General features: G+C 37.6%; 1 protein-coding gene across 3 annotated transcripts in view; it reads right to left on the bottom strand.

The window, feature by feature from the left end:
* Positions 1-12,535, bottom strand: part of LOC576553 (zinc finger FYVE domain-containing protein 26) — a 47,440-nt gene that overhangs the window by 13,932 nt on the left and 20,973 nt on the right. For 2 of the 3 annotated variants that reach the window (XM_030999069.1, XM_030999068.1), the window contains exons 21-34: positions 11,784-12,379; positions 10,759-10,983; positions 10,138-10,293; positions 9,501-9,734; positions 8,958-9,023; positions 8,403-8,582; positions 7,770-7,865; positions 7,260-7,422; positions 6,083-6,283; positions 2,975-3,204; positions 2,419-2,558; positions 1,978-2,030; positions 1,373-1,560; positions 3-163 (exon numbers count right to left, since the gene is read on the bottom strand). In XM_030999069.1, coding sequence (XP_030854929.1) covers positions 3-163; positions 1,373-1,560; positions 1,978-2,030; positions 2,419-2,558; positions 2,975-3,204; positions 6,083-6,283; positions 7,260-7,422; positions 7,770-7,865; positions 8,403-8,582; positions 8,958-9,023; positions 9,501-9,734; positions 10,138-10,293; positions 10,759-10,983; positions 11,784-12,379 — 2,689 coding nt within the window. The remainder of the gene's footprint in view (positions 1-2; positions 164-1,372; positions 1,561-1,977; positions 2,031-2,418; positions 2,559-2,974; positions 3,205-6,082; positions 6,284-7,259; positions 7,423-7,769; positions 7,866-8,402; positions 8,583-8,957; positions 9,024-9,500; positions 9,735-10,137; positions 10,294-10,758; positions 10,984-11,783; positions 12,380-12,535) is intronic. The other variant, XM_030999070.1, reaches the window with a different exon arrangement.

Here is a 12,535-nt window from a genome sequence, read left to right on the forward strand (position 1 = left end):
ACCTGAGAATGAGACTGTAGTCAACCTCTGTGTTGGGTTCCCCTGGTCTGATAGGTCGGAGATACTCGGATAACCTTTGACATAGCTGAAGAATCAGGTGACCACAGACTCCTGGGTTAGAGTGCAGCTCCAGGATGGACAGACATAGGGATGTACTTGGAGCCTGGATACAACAACAGTATACAAATATTGACTGCTCATGAGGATGATGGTGGGAAACATCACTCCCAAGGTGGTGTTTACACCGGCCCTTCTATCACCCCCGAGGCGAAGCCGAGGGGGTGATAGAAGGGCCGGTGTGAACACCACCGAGGGAGTGGTAGTTCCCACCATCATCCGATTACAGAGCAGTCCATATTTGTTTTATATACCTCATCCTTTTTATTGATTCATGATTAGGTCTAGCTGTAGGTCTAGATCTAGCTCTAAAAACAGGAAACGAGATCAAGAGGAATTTACTAACCCAAATAAGAAAAATCCAACATCAAGTCCAAGGCAAGAGTATTGAATTCCTACGCGCTGCGCGTAACCGCGCGATTGCGGTAGCCTAGCAACTCAAAAAATTTGTGTGCGCAACTAAGTCGCGGGAGGGGTTAGGGGTCCTATCCCAGGGTTTGATAGTAGCTATCAACCCCTCTGACGTAATGATACTTGATAGATCGAAATGCTCCTTGACATGTGATATACAGGGTGTAGTCTTGACCAATCAGTGAATGACAATCTATGTATGAGGTATATAAAAACAAAGATTTACTTTAGCCGTGTAATTCTAGTGTCAGCTAACATCTGGTTCAATCAGTACGAGTGCAATGAAACATTCAGAGGGAAGAACAATTCCTTCTTTTTTCCCTCTTTTCCTTCCCCTGTCTTGAGTAAATGAGAGAGGTCCACTGTTCTTCATCAAAATATATTGTAACCTTTCCATGGCTTTTTAATCAATTAAACATGACACTGACCCTGAAAGATATTCATCTCCCTCCATGTTTATAGCAAATATTCTTCAAAAAGCTTAAAGCATTGAGTATAGTGAAGTATTATTATCAAAATGTCACAAACAAGTACCGTAAATCTCCATGTATAAGCACACCCCTATTTTAAAGACCAAATTTATTTTTTTTAAACTCTCTCCCCTTCAAATTAGGAACGTAGGATAACTTCAAATAGTAGATCCTATTCTTTATTCGCATTATGTTATTTATGTTGAGGCACAGAGATTCTAGAAAACCCCTAAAAGTAGCATTTTGAGGACTTAAAATATCCTGTACCTGTGTATAAGATCATCCCCGACTTTTGAATTTTTCCAGCAGAAAAAAGTGTGTCTTATACACGGAGATTTACTGTATCTATCTTTGTACATATACTTCCTCTTCACCTGCTCATAGTAGAAATCCTCTCTGACCATACTGCAGTACTCTTCATCGAGAGATAATCTCCATTCAGTGACCGGGCCATACTCAGTCAGTCCTTCTCCTCCCATACCTAGCTCGGGGGTCTGGGATGGAGTGAAGGATCGCGATGCTGCAGGGATACTCCCTGAACCTCCTCCTGATCCTCTCCCTCCTGTGGAAACAAATACAATCATTACATATAGGATAACAAGAAATGAGAAGACACACACAAAGAGTCCTTTTCTGTAATTAACACATACATGTACACATTTTCATAGATGGTGTGTATAATGGCGTGTATAGTGGTTCCATATTTTTCACAGATCAATCTCATATATACCTCTAGGAAGGAAACTCCAGATTAAATGTTAACATTTTGAAGAAAAAGAAACAAACAAAATGACCCGATTCGCAGTTCTTTATTAACTGACAGCAGAAGACTGTTCTCAAAAAATGAAACATGGAGTTTTAATGGAAGTCTTTTAATGGATTCTTAAATCCTGCTATACAACATCAATGCAAAATATCATTACATTGTACACTTTTATTAGCATGCATACAGAAAAAAAATAGGAGCAAGAAACCTCACCAGACATTTTGCCCTTCATTCTTTGTTCCAGTGACTGTGGAGTTCCATATGATCTGAGGATTACACAACAAATTTAAGATCCACTTTTACTTTAAAAAGATGTACAAAACCATATTGCAAAACAATAAAATGTTTAGGTACAATATCAGATTGTTTCTCAATAATTAATCAAATGACTTCAATAATCAATCATAAAATATACAGCACTGAATCCTTAAAATATGATATTACTTTAATAGGCCATTCACAGGAAATTGACAGCCATCTGAAAGAAACATTCTGTAAATAGCCTGTATATAAACAGTAGCTATAATTGATTCCTATATATTTCAGGCACTTTTTATCAATAGGTTTTGTGAAACAACAAATTTATCTGAATGTGTATTCATCTTTATGCTTTCTTACAAACTACACAAGTGTACTAATGATTGGGAGACCTACCTTGGAGCAATGAATCGTTCGTAGCACTGATCACAGATTCTGACCGGTGTATCTCCGTATCCATCAACCATCGCACGTAGCTGAGAACACTTCCAGCACACTACACGTCCACAGCGTCGACAGTGATGTCTTCTATTAAACTGTGCAAGGTATGGATGGATATGATTTACTAAAGATTCATAAACATATAGCTTGTTCAGTGAGATAAAATTGGTTTACATGCATTTACTGGAATCAAATTACAAACAATTACACATAAAAATAGTTCTCTGGTTCTATCCCCTACATTAAACAATCATATTGAAGTCTATTAATTTATATTCTTTTTGGCATCTTCTTTTGTAAAACTGTTTATTCTTCACACATACATGTACACATATATATTATTCTTTCATTTCTTTTTGTCAACACAATGATTTTTATTTGTAGGACATGGCTTTTTGCAACCATCAACTAATCTGTGTATTACTGGATCTTATATTATCTATCTATGATTCCATTGTGAATGCCTAAACTTTGTACATACATGTATCCCTCTATCATTGCATTGACTCACCATACTAAACCTATCCTGACACACCATGCAGTTAGAGACCTTATCATCAGGTACCCACTGATCCCTGGTAGGGGGTACAGCCGGCAGTTCACCCCCCTCTAGGGGCACACCCTGGGGGTTCTCTGGTACCTCTGGGAGGGGAGTAGGGTGTCTGCTGCTAGGTGATACCAAATGATCAGGACGGGATGATGGGCTGGTTGGGCCAGGACTTGTTAGACCTGGGCTTGGACCTAAATGTAGGTAAGGAAGGTTGTCAAACACAACATACCATCATAATTTTGATAATTCACTCATAAATAGTAATTTCTTACGTCACAATTTTGTCAACAAGTTTTGTTATTTCAACTTGTGTTTTATTATGATTTGTATAGCAGTTCCAAATACATATGTCATGCCCTGATCTACATGTGGACATGGTATGAGATTCCATGGGCTTTTAGACGCAACTGTGATACAATACTACACGATCATTATGTGCTTGTAATACTCTCAGTCACAAATCTGGAAGTGTGAACAAATTTTATATTAAACACTAAATTAAAACATGCAAAAAGAATTATTACGAGATAACATAACACAAATAAAATAAATGCATAGAAAAGAAGGTTAAGTAATTGTTAAATCACAAATAACGATCAGCCTCTTTCAACTTTTCACATGTCAAATTTTAGAAACAGTAATTATAAGCCATGCTACAATTAGATATTTTAGTGCATGCGTTTCAGTGCATATATATTGAACCCTAAACAAAGACATACTGGTGTAGAAAAAATTCACCTTCCTTGGTGTATTGGAAGAAATTATCAAACAAGGCCACTTTGGAATGATCTTTAACATTAGTTGTTTGGCTAGGAGTGATTTGATTTATCATTTACTTTATTAAAGAAGAAAAAAAAATCGGCATATCTAATAGGAAAGTCTTCATCTACAGTTTTTTCCAAATATAGGAATCATTCAGTTTTCCCCTGGTGTTTTAAAAGTATAATGACCATTCAAACACTTTTATTATCAGCAGGCTGGAAAAAATTGCAAACATAAAGAAACAGTGTGGAATTATGATAGAAACAAAATATTAGTATGCAGCTGAGTCTGGTCATGCATAAACACAATTAACTGAAATTTGTGTGTTAAATATCTTTATATTTCCAATGAGAATGATAACCTATAATTTTCATGCAACCTCAAGGATATTTGACCAACAAAAGACTTCTTAAAATGTATTCATCTCCCAATAGTGACAGGTACCATCTTTTAGGGCAAATCATTTCAGAAAATGAACTAAATGCAATCTTAAGATGAAATAATCTGAGCTTCAGCATAATCTCTTATTCAAGTAACACTAGGTGGTGTCACACAGAAAAATCCTGACACGTCTTGAATCAACTAGATTTTAGAAATTTATTTTTTTCATTTACGTCGGTGACAGACAGACTATGAATAATCTGGATAACTAAAATCCGAATTTTTGATAGGCCGTTTAGGTAAATAAGCATTGTGCCATCATACGTTCAATCAAAAGTAATGCGCAATTAACGTGTCTCATTAAATGCGTGCTAATATAATTGTGCGCAGGTTATGATAACCGTATGCCAGCCAATCGTTAAGTCAACGTTGACCTTACACATTATTTTAACATTGGTGTCAGACAGAAAAATCCCTTAAAAAATTCCCTTGAAAAATCCTTTCAAAGAAGAATTATCCTGCTTCGTTAGAGGATAATTGATGACAGACAGCCAAGTAAGAGGATAACTAAATTCTGGATTTTTGGCCTCTGTGTGACAGCACCTATTGTAGATCTGCTATTGTGAATTTCACATCGCTCCTTAGGTGGTGTCAGACAGAAGCCAATTATCCAGAAAATAGCTATCTGGAAAATTTGCTGTATGTCATTAATAATCCCCCAAAAAAAATCCAGTGAAAATCCTAGAACGAACCAAGAAAATTCTCCCTTATCAAGAAATTTCACAGGATTTTTTGCAGGAAATTTCTTCTGTCACCTATGTAAATGAATTATTTAGATAGATATTTAATATCTAGGTAATTCAAGATGAAATATGAAAATTGTTTCCCAGTCCGCCTCTTGTTAACACTTTTCAGGTCAAGATTTTTATCTTCATTGATTTCATGTACATTTCTTCATTCCACAAGTGTATATTAAACCATGCCCACCAGCCTGTGTAAATTTCACAAGACGTATGTCATGTGTAATCTACAATCTGTCAATCAAAGATCACCTAGATGCTGCACGACCCAGTTCCTGTTCAAACCGGATTAGGTTCAAAGGTTATGAGATAATGAGTGTTAAATCCTTTTATGTATTAACATGTATGGGTTAGAAATTTCACAAAAATAATCCATGAAATTAAGAAATACGGAAATTGTATCAACCATGTCTTTAATCAGGTGATAAATTTGCACTAATTGCTGATTCATAATACATGTCTTAGGAAGATACCCTTGACTGTAAAACGAGACATTTATTCACACTTGCATATTATCGACCAAAGCCATTTTATAAGGGTATAGGAGTGTGTTGTATAATAAAATAGGCAAGGTGCAGTTGATAGTAAAAATTGGTTAGGTCTCAGCCAATCATTTGTGCAGGATCCATAGGGCAGTTTGAATGAAAAGCATAATGAAAAGTGATTAGTGCTGAAAGAACAACCAGAAAGTGATTGTAATATTAAAGCCTTTTCTAAACTTATCTAATTTCTAAGTTGGAAGTTCTAACTTTAGCATTTTACGATAATGTTGAAAGCTTTTTAGTGCTGCACTATATTCCTTGTTTATGTTAAACTGAAGAGTTAACCATTTATTCCATGGCTTCAATGTATAAACAGTTGCAATTGATTTAAATTGATTGCAACCTGACATCAATCACCACTCTGTTCAAAAGACAGAAGTTACAAAGTTTTTTTGCAGATTATTTAAGGACTTGTGATCAATCACAACTCTTTATAAGAGAGGGCCCAGGATTCATTTGAAAGACGGGTGCTAGACAAATAAAAGCTCAGCTATCAGGAAGTATAAGCATTAACAAAAAAAGATTGACCACACACACCACAGAAGCTGTACAACATAGATATCTAGGACATTGAACCAACTCACCCCTGTTGCTTAGCCTTCTCCTCTCAGGGACTGGAATAGAGGAGGAGGAGGAGGAGACAGAGGAGGGGGATGGGGATGGGGCACGACTCCTCATAGATGCCAAGAACTGACGTCCCTTCAAAGCAGAGACCAGGCCAAGGGGTGATTGGGTAGAGGCGTACGAGGCAAGGGCGAAACTTTGGTTCAGGGCGGAGTCGGTGTCTACGTGCATTGCGGATGGGCGGGCGGAACAGATGGGATTTTTTGTGTCATGAAAGGAGGTGTGTTGGGGCGAGGTAATCATATGAGTGCATGCATAGAGAGAATTTTAGAGATGAACAAATTAATACAATGAGGAATCGCATTCATATATAAGTATAGAAGATTTAGCTACCCTCATGCTCCCCTTCCTTTCAACAGAATTTTCATTTTGCAATTCTCTTTACATGTATGTGCCATTAATATTCCTTTCGCTTCCTTGCTTAGCTTCATGAAATATGAATACCTTTGGAATGAACCTCTGGAAGATCACTCATCTCACTACCTGGGTCATTTACTATAACGAAGTCTGAGAAACTGCCTGCTTTGAATGATGATAGATAATAATATAATATAGATTACTACCAAGTCAATTTTCAATGTGACTTTTTAGCATGTTTTTTTAATGAACAAGCATTAAGTACACGACGATCAACAATTTTTGCAGAATAAATTTGCTTAGAAGAATTTGTACAAGTATAAACTGTAAAATGTACCGGTATCTCTTTTAAATCATGAATTAACATGCATATATGTTATCAGGCCAGAAACACAACAAACCAAGATTAGCATGAAAACAATATATACAAGGAATCCAAGCTATTGGGGATTCAAAAGCATTCTGTAGAAACCCTACACAAAGTGAGAGATGATCATGCACATCAAAAGAGCATTTGAATCCAAAATGTTAACTAACTGTTTTTTATAATTCAGTCTTTTGGGTTTTGACTCATGGCTGACTATGAAACACGAAAAAGCAATCTGAAATCCTCACTAATAAACCAAGACAATGGGTAGCATGGTCAAGCAGGTTTTAATTACCAGACAGAAGGATATTTACACCATACATGTATATTACTCTTGGGATGCTACAAAGAAGGGTAAAGAAATATCTCCTGAGAACCCTGTATAAGCAATGAGATTGATCAGCATGACTCACCAGACATAGATGTATTGAGGAGAGCTACTGGGATCGTGATTGCTTCTCGGGCATACTTGGAGATAAGGGTATTGATGGACTTCTCTGAGAGACTTGCAGAAGGGAACTGAGAAGCCTGGAGCTGTTCTTGTAGCGTTGCCTGCACATCTGACGCAAGGTTCATCTAAAGCAAAAAATCTTTACATTATTCCAAGATACAATCAGTTTCTTTATATCTGTATAATGGGTGCTTTAACAAACATCACAGGCTCATCAACAGAAAACAAATAGAGATTGAAAAGGAACACATGAACCATGAAAAGAAAACACACAACCTTTCAGTTAGTGATTCAAGACTTCAGTTGGTTTGTAATTTATTTAGAATACAACTGCACAAACAGATACTTGACAATTCATGATGAACAGTTCCAAGATAACGCAGAATCTAGACAGGAGACCATGACACTCTCTCCTTACTCTCGGTAGTCATTGGTTGCACTGTCGTTTAAAACTCTGGAGATAGATACAAACCTTAAGATTCATGAGTAGTTGTTCCAGGAGTAGGTCTGGTCTAGACATAAGATGCTTATACTCTGCTCGTACTCTCTCAGGTAAACACAGCAGCACCTACATCAACATCAAAATAAACGATTATTATCAATAGTTATAACCTCACAATCAAACACATTTCTTGGTAAGTCAAATAAGCCAAGTGGTTTCCCCCACCCCCCCCCCCCACTTTTTAAAACGTATTTGTTTATTTGTTTTACCTACAAAGAATGTTAATGAATGAATTGCAAGACTGATGTCATGAACAAGTCATCATCTGCTGTTGCTGCGATTGCCAGAACCAATGTAGATTAAAGTTCACAAAGCATTTATACGTAATACATTGTCATTGTCATATTTCAACTAAAAAAACTAAAATCAAAATGTACCAAGGCAAAATGGTCATTGCAGATGACAATCGAAGTAACGTTGAACCATATTTAGAAAGTTTTACATTTTTTTCTGTTGCCGCAAGACATTTACCAACATAAACATTGAATGACTAGTAAATTGTGGTGTTGCTTATCTGCCGAGAGCCAGAAGGCATTAACTTGTATACGCTTACATAAAGTTAACACCCTTCTGGCTCTAAGCAGACTGTATGAGCATACTAACCTTGGCTCCTATACCAATGTCATGAAGCTTTCCAGCTCTCTCCAAAGAGAGTTCATCAAAGCAATTGTGAAGGAGGTACTGGACCAAGAAGACCACACTTGGTAGGGCTATCTTCTGAGACTCCAGCAACTGAGTACACATAGAGACTGTCTCTTCATTGCTACAAGCATCCTCTAGTATCTTCAAGGTTGGGAAAACAATATCAAAACCTCATCACTAAGCTAGTTGCGAATTAAATTATATATATATAGTAACATCTTTTTCAATCTCAGTCAACTAACAGCATTTTATTACAAAAAATATCAACCCTTCAATACTTTTAGCCTGAGAAACCTTGGGCTGCCGGCTTTAAAATTGTGTATAATACCAAAATCAAGCCATATTTGAAAGGATGGTTAATGGTTTATTTAAAAGAATGTAATGTTCTTAATTTCAATAACTTTATGAAGGTTTCAATTATCCAGTGATTAAAAAAAAACATTCTTTATCAATTCTTTCTATGTCTCTACTGTCTTTGTCTTTGCTCTGTTACTCAATGCTGGAATGTGTACGTACCTGGTAGACTTGTAGGTTGTTACTACTGCTGCATAATAAATGCTCCAACTGGTTGATTTGGATAGTCTAAAAGACAAAGTCGGAGATGAAAATTAACATGTTATTCAATTTTAGTCTAGCAAGATATACAATACACAGCCTTATTTGTGAGATCAAATCTTCTGCCTTTAATCTGAAATAGTTATGTTTCCCTAAGAACACATGAAAAGGGTTTCTGGTACATGTACCAGGTATCACATGGCTGAGGCTCCTTCAGCATCCAATATCAATTCATATAGTCAGGAGAAATGCCATGTTTGCTCAAGAAGTTTGGATAAGACTTTATGTAACATATTATGTATAAAATAACTTGGATATTTATTTAAACAGATATCAAGAAGGTATAAACAAAACAAACAAGGAATGATAATATCTGTATAAAAATTCATCATAACAAATATCAAATGTTAACACTGACGTTTCTTTAAGCCGCTCTATATCGCAGACAAAATCATGCATTCTCAAGATACAAACTCATTTTCCTAGATTGCCATGCCTCCATACCTGTTGATAATCATCAATAACTCCATGGAGCTCTGCCCAGTCCTTGGCTAGATCAAAGTCTGAAGCAGACATTAAGAGCTTGAGGACATTGTCAGGGCTGGTCTTAGAAGCATCCTGAACATCCTGCCAAGTACACAGAGGTTGAATCAACTCAGAAGGGTCAGAGGGAGTACTTCCTCCCTGAAGCACCTCAAGTGACCGCGGCGGGGTGTATTGCATAGCATAGAATGTGATCTAATGGAAAGACATAAAGAGTTATAATTATAAGCCAACTGTCAAGCAAAAAGCTAAAACTTTGCAGCATTGAACTGTACCTGTAAATCAACCGTTACATTAGTATTCTGTTCTTAATACATGTGCCTTATGTCACATACCTAGAGTTAATAGAGGACCTGCATATACTTTAGGATATACTGAATTTCCCGCTAATGCCCTCCACCCAGGCACTTTTTTTTCCTACCGTATGAGGTTTGTTCGTCGGTCTGTCGGTCGGTCGGTCGGTCGGTCGGTCGGTTGGTCGGTCAATCGGTCAATCAGTCAGACATTCATTCAATCAGAGGGAAAACATTGTTCCAAAAAGAAATTTAGGAAACATCAAATGTTCAAATAGTTGTCTGAATGAGGAAGTTCCTATTACCTTTCTGTACATCTTGAGCTGCTGAAGCTTGGTGTGCAGAATGGTGTTCAAAGGAGAGTCCTTCCTGTCCTCCAAGACACAACATTCTAGCAGCTCCAAGGCATCTTCAATTGGAAGACTATCCAAGGAGGTTAGCACTGCCCTGCCTCTCAGCATCTAAGAATAGAAACAAATAGGGTTATATATAAAGACTACTACCATCGAAGGTATTCAGCTTAGATTTTCATAAGTAAGAAATTACTATGGAGTATATTTCAATGTTAGCAACAATCTACATAGTCTCTAGAACCTATTGTATAGAGTGTAAGACTCTCAGCAATAAACTCAATCTTATCTGAATTAACTATTAACATAAGAGAAGGGATACTTAATGATTGTAACCATTTTCACCTCGATAGTAAATGTACAGGTCACAGAGATTAAACAAAATACTATAATTTTGCAAACAGATAGCCAAATATCTTGAAATATCTTGAAACAACCACAAGATTATACATTTAAATGTAAATGTTACAATCCCTGCCTGCATCTCTGCTCCACTGATAACCTAGGAAAGTACATTTCGACCAACTTGATACATTCATTCATTCCAGTCCCTCCTGCCATGATGATTCATCTTACCTTGTTCCTGATGGAAAGCAGACATTGCCATGTTGGTTTAGGGGATGAAGTCATCTGAACTCCCTTGACTTGGTTACCAGCACAGTACGCAGCAAATTCTCTGATGGCATCGTAGCTCTCGGTACCAGTGACGCATCGGATAGTATCCACAAGCCTCAAGACTGCCTCCCACTGACAGCTTGATACAAGCAACTCTACAGCCTCCTTCAGTAAGTCTTGAATCTCCTTCAGAAAAGGTCATTGTAAAATCAAGAGACATGAGCATGTCGAATTTTCAAGATTTCGCGTTACAAAAAGAGCATTGTAAAAATAGAGTTACCACTCTGGTTGGTTTGACTAATTTTTGACAAAATGTTTCACAGACCCAGGTTGACACCTCTATGTAGAGGTGTCATGGACGAGTGGATATGTCACCGGACTGTGGATCACAAGGTTCGCGGTTCAAGTCCCACCGCGGCACTTTGGCAAGACATTGATCTACATTTGCCACTCTCCACCCAGGTGTTAAATGGGTACCCGGTAGGATGCGAAAGCTAATGTGGTTAGATTAGCACGTGTGCGCTTGTAAAAAAGACGCCTGGCTGGAATGCTCCCCAGGGAGTGGAGAATGTGCATACATTGTGTGCGGGTAAGCCTGAATCCTATGACCGGGGTAATAATATTTATATCTGTAAAGCGCTTTGAGAGGGCCTTCGGTCCTGAAAAGCGCTATATAAGAACTAGCTATCATTATTATTATTACTCCTATCTACTATTCGTAAGCATATTAAAAGTTAAGCATCATACACATACTAGCCATATCATGGAGAAAAAAACAGCATATTTGATAGTGTCTACAGCCTCACACAAACATATTCCATATATGGATACAGATTTAACCAAAATAAATCATGCATTTATCAATCTACCTTACTTTTACTTAAAAGCCAAAGGAATCTAATTGTTAATAGACAAATCGAGGGAGGAGCCCATACATTTACAAATAATACCAATATGCTAAACTGATTGTAAGGTCACTTAGTTACCTTGCAACGTATATCAGCCAGGAGACTTGCTCTAACTTCCATCTCATTAAGGTGCTCATTTCCTTTAGAGCTACCAACTATGGACAACACTTCTGAGAAGAATGACTGGATGTAATGTTGCATGATGGGATACCCTGCCAGATGCTGAAAGACTTTCGTCAGGGTTGAGAGCTTGGGATTGTACGTTCTCTCACTCCCAAAGGTATCCTCAAAGCAGAGACTTCCTGGACTACCAACACTAGATGGCAGCATATCTTCATCAATGGATTTATCTCTGGCGAAGTCATCTGTGTTTTCACCGATACCTGCGCTGACCACGCCCGCCAGTGAGGCTACCAGTTTGGACTTGGAGTGCAAGTACATCAATGTTGGCTCCGTCATTGAGAAAGGTGGTTCGGTGGCAGGCTCGTCTTTCAAACTCCAGCCTAGTCCACTGGAGTCAAAGTTGTCTGGGACAGAGAGTCTGCGTTTCTGTGAACGGGATTGTGTTGTATTATCTGTTGGGCCGTGGAATCGGTATCTAAAGGTGTGGTCATAAGGTGTTACCATGACCTTGAACCTCATGGAGTTGGACCGCAGCAGTGGAGGTTTCTTGTCTGCAGGGTGACCAATGAAATAAAGGAGAATAAAAGAGAAAGGAGAAAAGAAAGAAATTGTAATATATCTAGCCTTTGGATACAATGAGTGAATAAAATACCTTGAATTGAATTGAATTTATAAGTATCAATAAAGTGGATAAATACACAAGTTAG

This window comes from Strongylocentrotus purpuratus, unplaced genomic scaffold, assembly GCF_000002235.5.
Source record: "Strongylocentrotus purpuratus isolate Spur 01 unplaced genomic scaffold, Spur_5.0 spur5_scaffold_5, whole genome shotgun sequence".
NCBI lineage: Eukaryota > Metazoa > Echinodermata > Echinoidea > Camarodonta > Strongylocentrotidae > Strongylocentrotus > Strongylocentrotus purpuratus.